This window comes from Eurypyga helias, unplaced genomic scaffold (assembly GCF_000690775.1).
Source record: "Eurypyga helias isolate BGI_N326 unplaced genomic scaffold, ASM69077v1 scaffold4823, whole genome shotgun sequence".
Lineage (NCBI taxonomy): Eukaryota > Metazoa > Chordata > Aves > Eurypygiformes > Eurypygidae > Eurypyga > Eurypyga helias.
Window position 1 is genome coordinate 28,391 of NW_010241707.1, and position 16,461 is coordinate 44,851.

At 39.2% G+C, this 16,461-nt stretch overlaps 1 protein-coding gene across 1 annotated transcript in view; it reads left to right on the forward strand.

The window, feature by feature from the left end:
- ACAP2 (ArfGAP with coiled-coil, ankyrin repeat and PH domains 2) overlaps nucleotides 1–14,202 on the forward strand; it is a 38,922-nt gene extending 24,720 nt beyond the window's left edge. The window contains exons 9-19 of the mRNA XM_010148821.1: nucleotides 122–227; nucleotides 649–857; nucleotides 1,074–1,143; nucleotides 2,477–2,571; nucleotides 3,925–4,109; nucleotides 4,920–5,012; nucleotides 6,342–6,529; nucleotides 6,869–6,978; nucleotides 8,023–8,133; nucleotides 8,377–8,438; nucleotides 13,325–14,202. Of these exons, the coding sequence (XP_010147123.1) occupies nucleotides 122–227; nucleotides 649–857; nucleotides 1,074–1,143; nucleotides 2,477–2,571; nucleotides 3,925–4,109; nucleotides 4,920–5,012; nucleotides 6,342–6,529; nucleotides 6,869–6,978; nucleotides 8,023–8,133; nucleotides 8,377–8,438; nucleotides 13,325–13,428 (1,333 nt within the window). The 3' untranslated portion in view covers nucleotides 13,429–14,202. The remainder of the gene's footprint in view (nucleotides 1–121; nucleotides 228–648; nucleotides 858–1,073; nucleotides 1,144–2,476; nucleotides 2,572–3,924; nucleotides 4,110–4,919; nucleotides 5,013–6,341; nucleotides 6,530–6,868; nucleotides 6,979–8,022; nucleotides 8,134–8,376; nucleotides 8,439–13,324) is intronic.
- The last annotated feature ends 2,259 nt before the right edge of the window (nucleotides 14,203–16,461 follow it).

Consider the following 16,461-nt stretch of genomic DNA (forward strand, 5'->3'; position numbering starts at 1 on the left):
ACCAGTGTAATTGTGGTGATAGCAATAGGCTTTCTCAAGAGTCTGTATTTTATTAAACAATGTGTGTGATGTGAGCTGCTCGGTCGGTCTCTGAATCTGAGTAGACGTGTATTTGTCACAGAAGCTGCATGCTTCAGGCCGACTCGGAGAAGCTGCGACAAGCATGGATTAAAGCTGTTCAGACCAGTATTGCTACAGCATATCGAGAGAAAGGGGATGAATCTGAGGTGAGTTTAAAAACCAACCAACCAACCACCCCCACTTTAGATCCTGAGAAGTATAAATAGAGAGAACCTCTTTTTATGGGAGGGGGAAAAAAGAATCCATTGTTTGTCTTCCAGTGGAACTGCAATGAAATTTGGAAGGCTGTGACTTACATCTAATCTGTCTTTCACTCCATCTTACTAAGGTTACTTCGGCCTATATGTTTTGATGGGATTTTTCTGTTGTGTGATTAAAATTCATGGGATTATTGGATACTCTTATATTCAGTTCTAGATTTCTTTTAAAAAGCTAGACTTTTTTCAGTTCTGTGGCTTACCTCCGCCTTAAATGCAGAAGTTATGTTTTTAGGATTCTAGTGTATTGTCAGTATCTGTAGGACTCATTTCTTTAATTTAGTGTGTCTTTGTTTCCTTAATTTTTTAGAAACAGGAAAAGAAATCATCCCCTTCTACTGGAAGCCTAGAATCCGGCAGTGAGACAAAAGACAAGTTGTTAAAGGGAGAAAGTGCTCTGCAGCGAGTTCAGTGTATTCCTGGTAATGCTGCCTGCTGTGACTGTGGTTTGGCTGATCCTCGCTGGGCCAGTATCAACTTAGGAATCACGCTGTGCATCGAGTGCTCTGGGATACACAGGTTGGGCAGCTCTTCAGAACTCGATTTGGGTTGTGCGTTGACTTAATCGGGAAGGGTGGTGTTTGCCTCTTCAAATGTGTATATTGAAGCAAGGTTAGAGACCCCCTCTTTGTAAACAGAATTAAGGTAACTGATTTATGCAAGTAAAGCAATGTTAAAACTGAGGGGAGACACAGCATGTAGTTACAGGTTAATGGTTGTTTTCATGCTGTTCAGGAGCTTGGGAGTCCACTTCTCAAAAGTAAGATCTCTAACGCTGGATTCGTGGGAACCTGAACTTCTAAAGGTACAGTAATATTTTTGGAACAAGTTTCTTTTTGGTACTTAGATGGTTGTTCTAAAGCAGCTGCATCAGAAAGTTCAGTGCAGGAAACACTTGTGTTTGGACCCAGGGCATGTCTTAAACTTTCTACTCACAAGTGCTTAGAGCTGTGTGGTGTTTGTTTTAATTCACACTTTGTTACAATACATGCAGGAGCAGTAGCTATTCTTGTTACAAACTTCACTCAGAACAACTTTTGACACTTTGGGGTTCACAGATGGACTTTGAGTAGTAAGTTTGATCTGATACTTTCAACATATAAAAATGGATATCTCCTTACAGCCCAATAATACAGTGAGCTGAAAAATTGTGGAAGTGATTTATCAGCCTAAAGCATGATCATACTTGAAAATTCAGGTGCCAGCTCTTATGGTGAGATCTTGAGTTCGTACTCCTGCTGCTTATAGGAGAACATTCATGCAACTGCTCTTGTGTGCTACTTGTATGCCAAAATTCTGCCTTGAAACATGGCTATGAAAACCATGTGACACTGAAATAGGAACTCCTGTATGGATGCCTGTGTGCAGCTGAGTAACTGATGCAAAGCGTTTGTTCCTGGCCCTGATGTTCTGGCACTTAGGTATTGCTTCTCTATTCTGAGCAATCTAAAGACAATGTGAGTAGGGCTCTTTCTCTTGTGGTTTGACCTTTAATTTTAATATCAATGTGTGCATGCTGAGGAAACAAACGAAAATCCCCCAAACCAACACCCTTTGTCCTGTTCATGTAAATACTAACAGCAGGTTGACTACTTGGTTTTAGAAGCAAGAAGTCTGTTCGTTGCCATCAGTAAATTGGACATAATGGGCTGAAATCTCCTTGAAGTAGTATCTGCAGGCTGTTTTAAATATGATCTTTTTTATAGACTTAAATTATCGTTTAGCAAAAATGTACGTTGGACAAGATGGAATAAAATTGATTGTCTCTTGCCAATGAGATAAGGATAGCTACTGGCAAAGCTGGTGGAAATGAGTACCTTGTTAACGAGGCCTGCAGATGCCTTCTGATGGCACAGAAATGGTTCTTAAATGACAGATGGTGGTTTTTTGCAGTCCTTTTTCAGCAGGGAACAGCAGTTTTAAGAGTGACTATACTGTTACTATACGTTACTTAGAATTTGGTCTCTATTCCCTGATGGTTTCATTGTCATGATATAAACCTGTGCTGATTTCTGAGTGTACTTTTGAAAAGTGAAAATACTAAGTTGTAAAAATAGGCTGAATGAGGTTAAAACCAACTAAATTGGTAGATAAAGCCTTTTGCAACTGTATTTGAATTTATTTATTTTGCTTCATAGCTTATGTGTGAATTGGGAAATGACGTTATAAATAGAATATATGAAGCGAAGTTGGAGAAAGTGGGAGTTAAGAAGCCACAATCTGGAAGCCAAAGGTAGTTATTTGCTGGCGGTGCCTCTTTCTTCCTTTTCTTGTTGCTTCCTTAAGCTGCAGCATCTTTCCCAGGTGGAGGCTGAACTGTCTACTGCTGCTTTGATCTACTCGTCGTTTCCCCTTTATCACCAGTGTGTCATTCAATCCTTAGTGGTTATTCCTTGCTGGTCCCTTTCAGCTCCTCTTGTTCGCTTGTTCTTTTTCTGATCTCACTCCCTCCCTTTGACACCTCTATAGCATCCTGCGCTCTCATCAACGTGGGCATGTTGATTTGGTTTTCTGCCTGCTTTGTGCCACCTCAGCCAGCTGTCCCTGCTCTCTGAGTGCTCCTGGAAGGAACCTGTGGCCTGTGCCTTTGTTTACAAGCACTTTGTTCTTGTGTCTGACTCTTGTTCCCTGATCCCCCAAATGCTTTTTTTCTCTCTGCCAATGTTGTGCATGGGCTCTGCTGCTGTACAGCAACCTTCTGATTGTACTGCTCTCTTCCGTTTCTCTGATGCTAATTTGCGTTTGAAGGTAGTTCTGCTGTATATGATGTCTTTTTAAACCTTTTTTACCAACTTTCCAGTTCTATGCTCTTGTTGTCAGGCAGTTTTATGGTATAGAAAACAGCATTTTCGAAAGCACTGTCAATTTGGAGACGATGTTAATAATATAAATAATGTAGGACATTTGCTAGATATTCCTTCTAGTGGTAACTGCTTTTCAGCAGTTTCAGCAGTAATTCTTGTATAGCTCCTTTCATCAGTGTGTCACAACTGGGGTGTGTGTCTTAGAATGATAACCTCGGGTTACAAGATACTTCAGTATGCTTTGCGGAACTGGTGTCTGTGCCTGCCTGAGGCTTGTTATTGTTGTGGCTGTCTTGTGCCATCTTGATGTTCCTTTAACAAACGTTGCAATTCATATTTACCGAAAAAACTAAATAGATGCTGTATTAATTGGTTATTGACAATGTAAAACATGTAAAGAGATTAATACCAACAAGTGGTAGTTGGAGTAGATGATTGTTGTAGCTCACTTCCAACTGAAATAGTCTATTCTAAATCACATTTATAGTACCTAATGCTTATTTCTTCCACATACCACTTTCTAAATCTCTGCCTGAAAGAAAATATACATATATGATCTAACAAAATTGCTTTTTGAGTACTATGCAAAATTCTGACAAGAATCCAGGAAGAGTTCATCTTTCATGCTCTTCATCTTTCTGAAAATGTATCCAAAGTATGTGTTACGTGTAGTGCCAACCCACAGTTCTGGTTAGTGGCTTTATTATGAAATGGATGTTCTTTTGATATGTGAAAATATTAAAATATTAGTTTACTAACTCCAGGGATTTTGTGCATGACAGGCAGGAGAAGGAGGCATACATCAGAGCAAAATACGTGGAAAGAAAGTTTGTAGAGAAGCAGCCTGCATCTGTACCTCTGCTTGAATCTGGAACAAAAGTTTTGCCTCAGAGTCAGGAAGAGAAAAGGCACAGTGGCCCTGAAAAATCTCTTTTGGCCGGGGAACAAGGTGTGGCATCCCCAAAAGGTATTTACATGCTTCTCTTAGCTATATTACACATGCTCTGTTGGAAGTAACATATTTTTGTATTGATTTCCTGCCCGATGCAAGGAAATTGGGATTTGTCTTGTAATGGGTCACAGCCTAGTTCAGAAGGATAGGGGAGAGACTTGTTCAGAGATGTGCGTTTTTAGGTGGGGAAGAATTCAGAGTGGGGATGCTTATCGTTCAGAAACATATTAACCACCCTCTTTCCTCCGTATTTTCATCCTTCTTAATTTTTCCAATAACGTTCTTTCCTGCCCTATCCCTTCCTTACTGCCTGCTTTGTGCTTTGCTAACTTGCATGTCCCAGCGGTTGCTGTAAGTAGCGACGAGGCCAGGCGGGAGTCTCTGTTCTGTCCTGATGAACTAGATTCACTCTTCTCCTACTTTGATACCTCTTCAAAACTACGTAGTAGTAAGTACTACAGCTATGGCGTGTTCAGTATTTGCACTAGTGATCCATTGTGTGTTGTGGCCATCTCCCTGCCTTTAAGCCATTGTCTCCAGGCTACTGCATTGCTTATTGTATTCATGAAATAATTTAAGCTTTTTTACTTATCCTGATCTTTTCCATTCTAATAATCTTTGACATTTATTATTATTATAAAAGTTATGGTTGCAGTGTGACTTCATATTTTTCTATGGATCTGTTAAGAGCATTGAGTAATTACTAGTCACTTAAAAATTATGTGTTCAGGACCAAGTTAAAGAGCTTGCTTTATTATCATGGTATCTGTGAAGAGTAGGTAACTTAACGGTCTGCGTAGTAATTACAGTTTCTCCCCAAAACAGTACAGAGCAGTGACAGTGGGATCCCGCAGAGTGCTGATGACAGCAGAGAACACCTTGCCTCTACTATATCAGTTAACAGTTTGTATGAACCAGGTGCGTTAGGCTTTGCACTTCAAGATGAACAGTTAATTACTACTTGCTCCTATCAGAGATCAGTATCATCAGTTCTTGGTAATACAAGTCATGTCTCTTTTATCCTGGTGGGCTGAATTGTTTTTAGCAGGGTAATTGCTTGAGTGACATTTTTCCTCCTCCAGGCTCGATAGCAAGAATGATACTGAATCCTTCTAAATGAGTGTAGAGAATTATGTTTTGTTCCAGCCAGATGATACTGAGCCAGAACTTTGATTGTTTGTGGTTTGTTTGGTGGTGTTTTTTTTTTAACAGGGAGCAATGCTGCATTTTGATACAGATAAGTCTCCATAGAAATGCATAATCCTTTTATAAATAGTTAAATCCTTGGAGATGGAATTCCTGTTGAGTCACAGATAATAGGCTTTCATGTGTTATTTGAGCATTCTTGCTTAGTTTTTGTTGTCCATGTACATGGAATTGACTGTGTCTTTAAACATTACCCCGTCTTTACTCAGTTTTATAAATTGATTCATGAAATTATTTACTATTTAATATTAAGATCCTGGGCTGTCCGATTGCTTTGAGTATGGCTTGCCAAAATATCAGAAACACTTATTTAGAAAGCAAACTTAATTCTTCTACATCAAAGCACTCTTCTGAGGTATGTTGTAAACTTGGTAGTTCACAGCTGTGGTTTGTAGGCAAGCAGCATGTGGCTTGGATCTTTCTGGGCTGCATTGTAGAAACATGATGCTATAACCCTTGAAAGCTTGTACATAACAATGCCTTTATCTCACAGGCTTTAACTTATACTGAGATTATAGAATCACAGAATGGTTTGGGTTAGATGAAAACAAAAATTATGCTGTAGTCCAAAAGATTATATGCACAGTGACTAACTGGTAAATGACAATAGTAACTTTTAATGAAAACTAAATCAGAACAGTATTAGCCTCATATTCTAATGCATCAAGCTGTTGCAGATAGTTACTTCTGTATGACTACATCCCTGCAGGAAATCAGTTGTATTCATATCTTGCAGTGTAGGATAAAACATGCTTCTAACCTAAAATAATTCCCTAGAAATGGCATGGAATAGCTAGTTGGTAGACTTTTCACACATGCTGGTGATGTGGAGAGAATGTTTTCTAGGCAGTAATAATTCTGTGAAGTAGCCATGCCTGAATGCTGGAACAAGCTAAAGGCATCTGTGACTTACCCTGGCAGAAAGGGACAACAATGCACAGCATTCTGCAAAACCTGAGCTACCTTATGCCAGAGAAATGACAATTTTGGTCAGAATTACAGGAGGTACCTTTAGATAAGCATTTTTTATTCTATTTTCAGAAGTGGACAAGCAAGAGTCTTCTGTGTTCTGTAACTCCAAACAGCCTAGTCCAGGATTGCAGCTGTATCAAGCTGCCTTTGAGAAGAATCTTCCTGATATGGCAGAAGCATTAGCCCATGGAGCTGAAGTAAACTGGGTCAATGTGGAAGAAAACAAAGCAACGCCACTCATTCAGGCAGTGCGAGGGGTATGTATGCAGCATGTGCAGCACCCACTGGTGTGGGAGGAGGGGAAGGGGAATAATAGGGATAGTTCTGTCAGCCTTTTGAACTGCTTTTTTCGCTAATGAATGATAATGTGATGCTGAAGTTGTCTTTACAGTGTTCTCTCCAAGTTGTTTCTGTACTGTATTTTTCTCATTGATGGTTTGTTTGAAATTCTATAACGTAGTAGTGTTTAAATTTGATAGGGAAGCAAATCCCTTTTGTTTCCATTGCCGTGTGACTCGGTGGTGAGAAGGCAGAACAGGTTTGTCTCTTACTCTAGAGATCTGGTGTCGAATTGTTTCTTTGCTTTTATTCCGTAGGGCTCATTGGTTACTTGTGAATTCCTGCTCCAGAATGGGGCCAATGTGAACATCAGGGACATGAAAGGAAGAGGACCCCTGCACCACGCCACAGTTCTGGGACATACTGGGTAACTCACTGCCCCGGAATTTGTAAATGGCCATCCTTTACTGGAGTTGTTTAATGCGAGGCTTCTTCATTTCCCCAAAACATTCTGGTATTTACATATATTTCAGGTGTTACAGGTTTTTCTTAAACTTTTGTGGTGAGAGAGGAAGTAACATTTGGATTTAGCAGTGTCATCTGCTAGCAAAATACACACCTGTAAACACACTCTTGTCCAGTTTGTAAAAACAGGTATTTACTAATGCTTTGAAATAGCATGAACCTTTGGTGAAGAGTCTCATGAGTCTTTTATAGTTTTCTTAAGAAATATGGTACAAATAGGAGAAATAGTGATGTGTGAGGGACAAGGCTGCTTCTGACTCATCCCACCTATGTGCTTTGCTGATCGTGTATCTTGCTTCAAAATGTGCTGCCTTACATGTTAATTTTTGGAATCATGGCTTTTAACTGAGGCCCTTTACCAGCTCAGCTCAGATGAGGACATAATCTGGTTGGTGGTGCCCAAACTCTTCACATGCATGAATTCTACACAGAGTGCAAGTTGACAGCTTGGGAGAGTTTAAGATAGAAGCTTAGTCAGTATGCCATGTTCATAAAGATGAAGGCATTATCACAGCAGAGAAAAATGAGGTCAGTTTCTGCAGGGTAAATCAGGTATGTGAGAACAGTATTCTGTACTGTATTGATTTATCCTGCTGAGTGCTTCTTGTCTGTCATGGTGAAAGGGATGAGGTTGTTTGGTTCTACAACCTGAGATGATACAGGAGGGTGGAGCCTCGCTTCTGAAATGCTCCTTGCTGTGCTAGATTTGACTTAAGCTGTCTTTCTAATGGGAATAATATAAAAGTTCTTACTACTGTGATAAGATCTTAGTTGTTCCAGATGAATAGCACTGTTTTGATATGTTCAAGATACTTTTTGGCAATTTAAGCCAAATACATTGCATCCAGCTTGAACTTATTTGCTTTTCTACATTGCATCCAGCTTGAACTTACTTGCTTTTCCTTTATTGTTGTGAAAATTATCCTTAAAAGCTTTTTCTAAACAGACAGGTATGTTTATTCCTAAAACGGGGAGCAAACCAGCATGCCACTGATGAAGATGGGAAAGATCCATTGAGTATAGCAGTAGAAGCTGCAAATGCAGATATTGTAACACTGTAAGTTGTATGCTCTGTTTTTTAACTAGGCAACTAGGTTTTCCTATTCTGTCTCAAGTTAGAAATATGAGAAATGTCAAAATTCCTTTACGTAAAAACAGGGAGAGCAAAAGAAAAATTAGATTGCACTATTCATAGATGACCTCGCTGGTGAGAGATCTGGGAATGCACTGTAGGTCTTGAATTGCAGTCTCTTTTAGTGCTTTAAAGATGACATTGTTCTCTTTGTTTCCTAATTCATAGGTTGCGCTTAGCGAGGATGAATGAAGAAATGCGTGAATCGGAAGGACTCTATGGACAGCCAGGTCAATACTCCACTAATAACCATACTGAAATGCAGTATAAGAAGTGCATTCAGGAATTTATCAGTTTACAGTTAGATTCTTAGGATCTGAGGGGAAATAGAAGATAGCTTCATATAACAATGTTTTTATAAACAACCAACAAATGTTAAAGCTTCACTGGTGTGACCACCAGACTATTTAAGGGACCTACTAGGAGGGTGTTTAAAGTACATTATTATAGTAGTCTATGTTAGTACAGCCATTAACAACCTGTTTTTGCTGGTAGTTGTCTACAGTTTTCTCCTATTGATGTTCCATTGAAATTCACGTGATGTTAGGATTTACCTGACGTTATTTAAGAGCAGCCTTCTTACCCGGCTTGCTCAGAGACAGCTGAGGAGTTCATCTGATTACAGGATACCATTCTCCTTCCTGTGGATGGTCCTCTTTTTCTTTTTTTTATGAAGAAAATGCTTGCACACCAATGTAAAAATGTACATTTAAATATTTCAGAATAACTCCAGACAGAAATAGGAAAGCATTATTTCCTCAAATTTTATTTTAAAATATTTTTATTTCTTAAGGTACAAATAAGAAACCAAACAGTCATTCTTAAGTGTATTTTTGTATGCATAATATGTTACCATTTAGTTAAAAAAAATTGGCATATATTTGAGCCAACAGGTACAAGAAAGTAACAAATTGTACTTAATGAATATGTGCAACTTTATCCTCAGGCACTCGGTCCCGATTTACACGATGTCCTGATGTGATGTTTGTGCAAGCCACTTCTATCATGATATGCTTCCATAGGAACCTAATTTAATTTCATGAAAATACCAATAATGAAGGCATGCTTGACTGTCAAGTTTGACAGCTAAAAACATACCATTATACCAGTCAGTAGTGAAAGGCAAACCTTATTTTTAAGGTTGAGTGCTGAGTACTCTTGGCTCACTCCTATAAAGCCCTTATGTATTTTCCACTGACTCATAAGGGTTCTGTGTGCTTATGTCTTTTACCAGATTGGGGCTGGAATACACTCAAAGGGCAACAGTGAGTCTCCTGTCCATGTCCCAGATGAACTCTATTAAATAAACCAAACTTACTTATTTCATAAAGCTTCTCCTTAACAATGGATGACTTAAAGTTTATTTTTAAATGAATCTTCTAGGAAATTCAAATTAAAACAATCAAAAGACTGTAGACACTCAGACATTCAAAGCTTTGACAGAGCAATAGGTTATTTAGAAGTGTACACTTAAGTGTGAGCTTAAATGAGGAAGAATTCCCCACTCAGAAAATGCAGTGGGGTGAAAAAAAGCTTATTGCCAGTTTGGCTGTTTTGAGTGTAAAGCGGTTTGCTCATGTAATACACATTACTTCACTGGCAGACTGGAGGGAATGAATGCTGAGGTGTTTTTGAGACTCCTCACTTTTATTGTAAGAGGTAAAAACAATAGCTATCAGTTGCAAATAGTAAAATACCTTTGTTTTAAGGAATGTAGGTACTTTGATTCAAAAGCTTTATGCTAAATTATAAATTAGTATTTTAGACCATTTAAATGACTTGTCACAAATCTGAAATTATAAACACATTTTCTGGTTTATAATATAGTTTGTACAAAAGCCTTGGTTACTAAACCTACGTGTTTAGTAAAATGTTGCATTCATAACAAATGCAGGCACTAATCACGTGAAAATACCATAGAATCACAGGATGGTTTGGGTTGGAAGGGACCTTAAAGGGATCATCTAGTTCCAACCCCCCTGCCATGGGCAGGGACACCTCCCACCAGGTCAGGTTGCTCACAGCCCCGTCCAGCCTGGCCTTGGACACATGAATGTGTTTAAACTGGAGATGGGAGATACTTCCCTGACATCTGGTTTGAAATAACTTCAGACAGATTATTCCATCAGGTAGGTGAAACACAAAGCTGGCTAAGCCTTTCATTGAGAATATCTTGATCTGTCAGTTTGTGTTACAGTAGAACCCAGAGACTGTAGTTAATACTCTCTCTAAAATGTCTGGATCAGATTGTGTCTGCTCCCTGTGAACAGGCGAGATTGACAGTAGGAAGTGGAGCTGCTACGAGGGACACAGTTTGCCCAGAATTGGGGGGAGGGTATCATTAGGGTAACAACTGAAATCCCAGCCACAAGCTGTAGCGCAGCGTCCCAGCCAGGAGATCTTGCTGTAGCTTTGGGTAGCACAGCTTTGCTCTCCTTTACTCTTTACTTGCTGCAGTCTCTTTTAAAGCTGAAGTAAATATTTCAGCGTTTTGAATGCTGATGTCTGCCAGCCTGCTGGAAGGGTTGCGTAGCTGCATAAGCACAAAACCCCTCTCTGCTGTCGCCAGGCGCAACACCTTTACGTGGTTGTAGAGGGAGGAGGCAGGTCTTTTTCACTGCGTACACACGTTACCTGCGCTGCCCTTGTATTAGAACTCCTCTTTCCCAAAATTATTATTCTAGAAGAAAACAAGGGTTTTCAAGACAATTGTATGTTTGCTGGGAGCTATGTGATGGTAAATATTGATGTATGAGTGTGCTGTCACCAGAGTGAAGCCAACTGCCCGCTCCTCTGCTTTCATATTGCGGTCGATAAACAATTACTAACGTAGCTAATGGCATCAGCATTTCTGATTTAAATATGCCTGGTTTGAGCTACTGAGAGAATGTATATATTGCTCTGCAAGGTACAGTTGGTCTTCCAAAGTATTCCTAGGGTGGGAACTAGCTGAAACGACCGAGTTCCACAAAACGTTCATTGCTGGTGGTAGAAGCCATATGCACCATTGTACTGTTTCTTGTATAATACTTGAGTGCTCATCTTCTGGTGCTACAGTATGTCTGCTGACTCTTTGATAGTAGTACTGCTCCTCTTCCTGCCTATCTTTTCTTGAATGTATGACGTGTGCCTTTTGAGTTACTCTGGTGTTTAATGGTAAAGCGGTGTTACAGTATTTTTGTACATAATCTGCACTTTAGGGAAAACATTGCTTGGAAAGGGAATTTCCAGAATTCAGTTTTAAAGTAGGATTTTACAATAATTATAAGGTTTACAGTATTTTAATGCAGCGTACAGACTAAAGGGGCACTTTATTTTAGTCTATTTTTGTATGCAATATTTTTGTTATGTAATAGAGCCAAAACCAGAGCCACAATGTATCTTGCGAAAATAGCTTTCGATTTTTTCTTTCAAGTTAATATGAAAGAACCAAATATGGCAACTTGAACTACAGTACTAGTTCACCACTGGAACCCACTTCTGTGCTAAAAGCATAATCGCTTTTATCATACAAGCTTGATTGAGATTTGTGCTCTTCACAGCCGTTCTTCTGGTGAACGTTACCACTCCCTTCATCCTGTGCTGATCTCCCAGTACAAGCAGCTATTGGAAAACGTGACAATAAAATGTGCCTGCTTCATCTCTAGAATGTACTTGAAACTAAATCTGAAAACCAAAAGGGAATTTCACGAGAACTGACTCTTTTTCCTAATACAGCAGTGTTGAATGTATCCATCTCTTTAAGTCTGGGGAGAATTGTCATTACATTTTAAATAAACCCACATGCCGTGCATGTTAAATATTCCTGGAGGGTCAGAATTTCTGAAAGTGTTTTCAAATGAATGGAGTCTCATCTCCAAAAGAATAATAGTTCTAATATTGGACATGTGCATTAGAAGATGGAAAAATGAGACAGTGTAACTCAAACACAAAAATCCCTTTTTACACTGCCCTCTGGAAAAAAGTTGTGGAATAATACTTTTCTTCCACAATCATACTGGGGGAAACAAACCCATGTTCAACGTACATTATGAGAGAGGTTTTGGGGTTGATTTCTTTGTCATGCTATTAACCAAGCTGTCAGCAAGGAACAGTAGTACTGGGATCTTGTCTCCTGTGTGGTCATGTGTGTTGGAGAGACAGTAAAATTTGGATGGCTGCATAGCTCCTGACCGGACCAAATGTTTTATGCATTTAATTCCCTTTGAAAGCAGTAGAGTATGGCTAATGTTTTCAAATGAAACGTGATCTCAAGGCCCAAAATGCTGCAGCAGCTGAAAGAATGTGAAAATGTCCATTTTAAAGTGGCAAACGAATGCCTTGGCAGTGGCTCAAGAAGTAATCATTCCTGAATGTGTTTTCCTGTGTAGACAGGGAGGGGGAGGGAGACAGGCCTGGTGGAAATTGCTGCCATCCCTTCTTTTGGAGTATGTGCAAGTAGTCAGGTTGTGTGTAAGCACAAAGAGTGAAGATGATAAAGATATTTAAGGAAAGTATAATCACTCATAGATAAAACTAAAAGATATAATGAGTGTTCAGTAATGCATGTAAAAATTTATATATGCTGAAGTAATAGACCAAAAGTTATGAACAATCATTTCTCTACTTAGGATTTAATTTTTTTTTTTATATACTATTGCTTGCTGATTGTTTATTTAATGGGGAGTTCTGTCTGGCTGTAAGACTTCTGACCTCTGTTTCCAAGTAAATCTGTCTTTACGCTGTGATTCTACTTGTCTGAAGAGAGAATCTTGGGTAGCACTTCCTTGCAAAACCAAGGATTTTGTTCTTTAATAGCTAATAAACATTTTTCTTTTTACATTGCTTTAAAATGCTTTCATTTTTCCTTTCTAACTCTGAACTTTCCTCTGTGTGGCTGCCTGTGAGGTACTATTTCAGGTATAGTTTGGCTTTGTTTAATTTGCTTCTACAGAACGTGCATGCAAGTAAACAGTCCCAAAGAGTTCACATCAGCATCATTCCATCTATAAAGCAGTCCTTAGACATGAATAAGTGTTACACAGTAATTGGTGGCCCTTCAGGGCATTTGTGCAATGATGGGTGATGTTAACGGTCATGAATGTTTAAAACTGTTTCCCTTTTCTTTTCTACCTAGGAGATGAAATTTATCAGGACATTTTTCGTGACTTTTCTCAAATGGCATCGAATAATCCAGAGAAGCTAAACCGTTTCCAGCAGTCAGATTCCCAGAAGTCTTAAATGTCGAGAAGAAAAGGAATGTGATTCTTGTAGTGCAAGTCTTTTTTTACTTTAACAGAATGAATTGTATGCATTTTGTTAGATAGTTTTAGATAAAATGACCACTCTAATGTAGATTGTGGTAGCTGGGGAATTGTATGAGTTGTTTTATGTTCTACAGTACGTATACCTCAGCAGCTGAAGAAAATCTTTAAGAAAAGCAATGCCTGCTAGCTCAGTATAAAACTAGTACCCGTTAGCATGTACAGTTAGTCTGCGGTTCGTACATGAAGTCAGCAGAGCGTAGCTGCATGCGTTGCAGATGCCGGACGGCAGGATGATCGGAGCAGCTTTGCTGTTTGCTCCCCCCTACTGCCATCTGTCTCCCTGTTACCATAAAGAATGGGCCTGTAACAGGAAGGTCTGGTTTGCATTTTCTGGGACTGTTCAGAAGGGAGATCAGGTAATGACTGAGTTGTCCTTCTGTCTGTGGACCTGTAATTTAACAGATTCCCATGTTCCTACGCTGACTCTGGTTAGCGCTAGGCCGTTAAGAACGAGATGTGGTAACTCCTGCTCTTCCACAAGCTTTTTCACAGTGGAAGCTTTAACACCAGGCTGGCCTTTATGCTGGTGACTGCAGGTCAGTCACACTAGGTATATATCCTGGAGGACCAAACTTCGAAGAGCAGTCTATTTTTCTTTTTTTCCTCTTAAATTAAACTTCCTGTGCAGCAAGTATACTTTTTAAATGAGCATGTGGAACTTTTCATGGAAAATAAACTTAATCCTTCTGGACACAATGTGGAGCTTGTTTGTAGTATTTTGACAGCAAAACTTGAAATTTGAGCCACAAAGGTAAATATTGAGCCAATGGAGTTTGTGTAGAACACTCCTATGAGAGCTGTTTTACCTTTTTGCTGTTCTCACTACTAACCCTAACCTGAATATGTTATCTCATACGTAATGTGGCCAGCCTAAATTTAGGGTCACCAATCCTTAATATCAGAAGCAGTATCCTTTAGATTACCTGCAGCAATGTGTATGTTTGTGCTGTCTAAACACGTGCACAAGGAAACCTAGGAATTCACTAGACGCCTCTGCAAATAAGGGTGAGCATAGTCTCCGTGGGCAGCACTGCAGTTTGCTTTCCTCAACAGTGAGCTCCGCTGCTGCTGTGCATGTAGGTACAGGCTTATGTGTCAGGTTATTTAATACCTAGATAGTGTCACCTGAAGCCCCAAACCAGCAGATGCAATTCTTCATTATCTCTTTTTGTCTGCTCTATGGATAACTTAAGGAGAATTTTTAGGTAATACATTATCCATGTGAGTTTCTAACAATGCTGATAACTATGGTGTTATGCCAACCTGCTGTTTAAATATATTTAGGGAATGAATTGGCTTTTCTCCAAGCTGGCTACGATAAGCAAAATTGGGTAAATAAAAGTTCTGCAAACTATGGTAAAATTAAACTTTCTGGCATGTTAAATTTAGCAAGGTATTTAAAATATTTATCATATTGCAGTAAATGTATAATAATGCACCAAATTTGGATGATTATTGCTGCAAAGCTAATAACGTTTTAGAAGTGTCCAAGAGATTCTTTTTCCAAGCAGAAGAATCTTACAAAACAGTTTTTGCTTTGTGTGTGGTCTAATAATGCTAGGAAAAGCAGATTCTGCCCTTTTAAAGAGTGTGTTTAGTCTGAATAAGAATATTAGGAATATCATCTGTAAACAGTAATTTCTAGTAAGTTGTTTTTTATATAGCTGCTTAAAATTAAAATATACTTCCTAATCCACAGTATTTAACAGCAGTGGATGTTTCAGTAGAATATAGAGAATGTAAAATTCCCGGTGTACAGATGGGACAATGTAAGATATGGTGATGTATAGTGTATACACTTTAGACATAGGTTTTTCTAAAGACCTGTCTTTTCACAGCCTACGTGCCAGGCAGTACGTAGTGTGACTGGCTGTAATATAAAGCTACCTAAAGCTTAATGGTGTAGTTGCTGTCTCAGTGCAATGCTGCTGGAAAAATGTCCAAGACACTTCCTTCAAATCTCCACTGCTATTTTCCTTCCCAGACACACAAAAAACCCTTCGGCAGATTTTGCAGGATGACTTCCTGTAGACAAACAATTCCTTCCCTATAGCTCTGCAAATTCATTTGCTGCATTCCCAACTCTCACCTGTCTGGGAAGCAGTTTCAGTCTATTTGATGCTAAAGGTCTAGCAACATACCCAAACCCTTAAAACTCCAGAGCTCCTGAAAAGAGTAATAGCACCTGTGGATCAGGTATGTCCTTTCTGATCTTGCAGCCTCCTTCCCAATCCTTTTGGGTATACTAGGATGCCCAGTGTAAACTGCTTTCAGCTAAAACTTCTTTATTAATGTCAGGTGCAATAAGTGTTGTTCATTTTCACTGATGAGCAATATATGCCATTAAGTTCCATGAAATGTCTTGAGGGCTTAGTCCTGCCAGATGCTGGCAGGCTCAGTGCTCCAGGGCCTCTGTAACTGGCAGGATTCAGCTCTCTGTAAATACACAGTATGATTACCTCAGGTATTCTGGAGATCTGGATTTCCATATTGAGCTCCAACACAAAGTGCTAATCTTCTGCTCAGTAGCATAAGGAAACTTCCTTTTTTTTTATTACAGTAGGAATCGGTGTATAACAGGAATAGTGGACAGCAAGGCTCCATTGTAGGTGAATGTCTTGTACTCTGAGATAATGGAAAGCTTCAATTCCTGGTCATGTTTCTCTGTAGGTATGAAACATAATCGGTCTTAATCAGTGGGGTACAAAGCAGTAGATTCCTACCACAGTTTAAAATCACCTTTCACATGGGTTTTTAGTAATATACTAGATAGCCTGTTGAAAGCGTTTTGTAAAATTTTTCTTAGCCAGTTAAATCCCATGTTCCCAAAGTCTCTTGGAAAGACAAATGTCAAGGAGCTCAGCATGTATTCTAATGCCTCTTGATTTCAGAGGTGTCATTTACTTACGTTGCATGTTGATTAAAATGGTGTCTGTGGTGTCTCCAT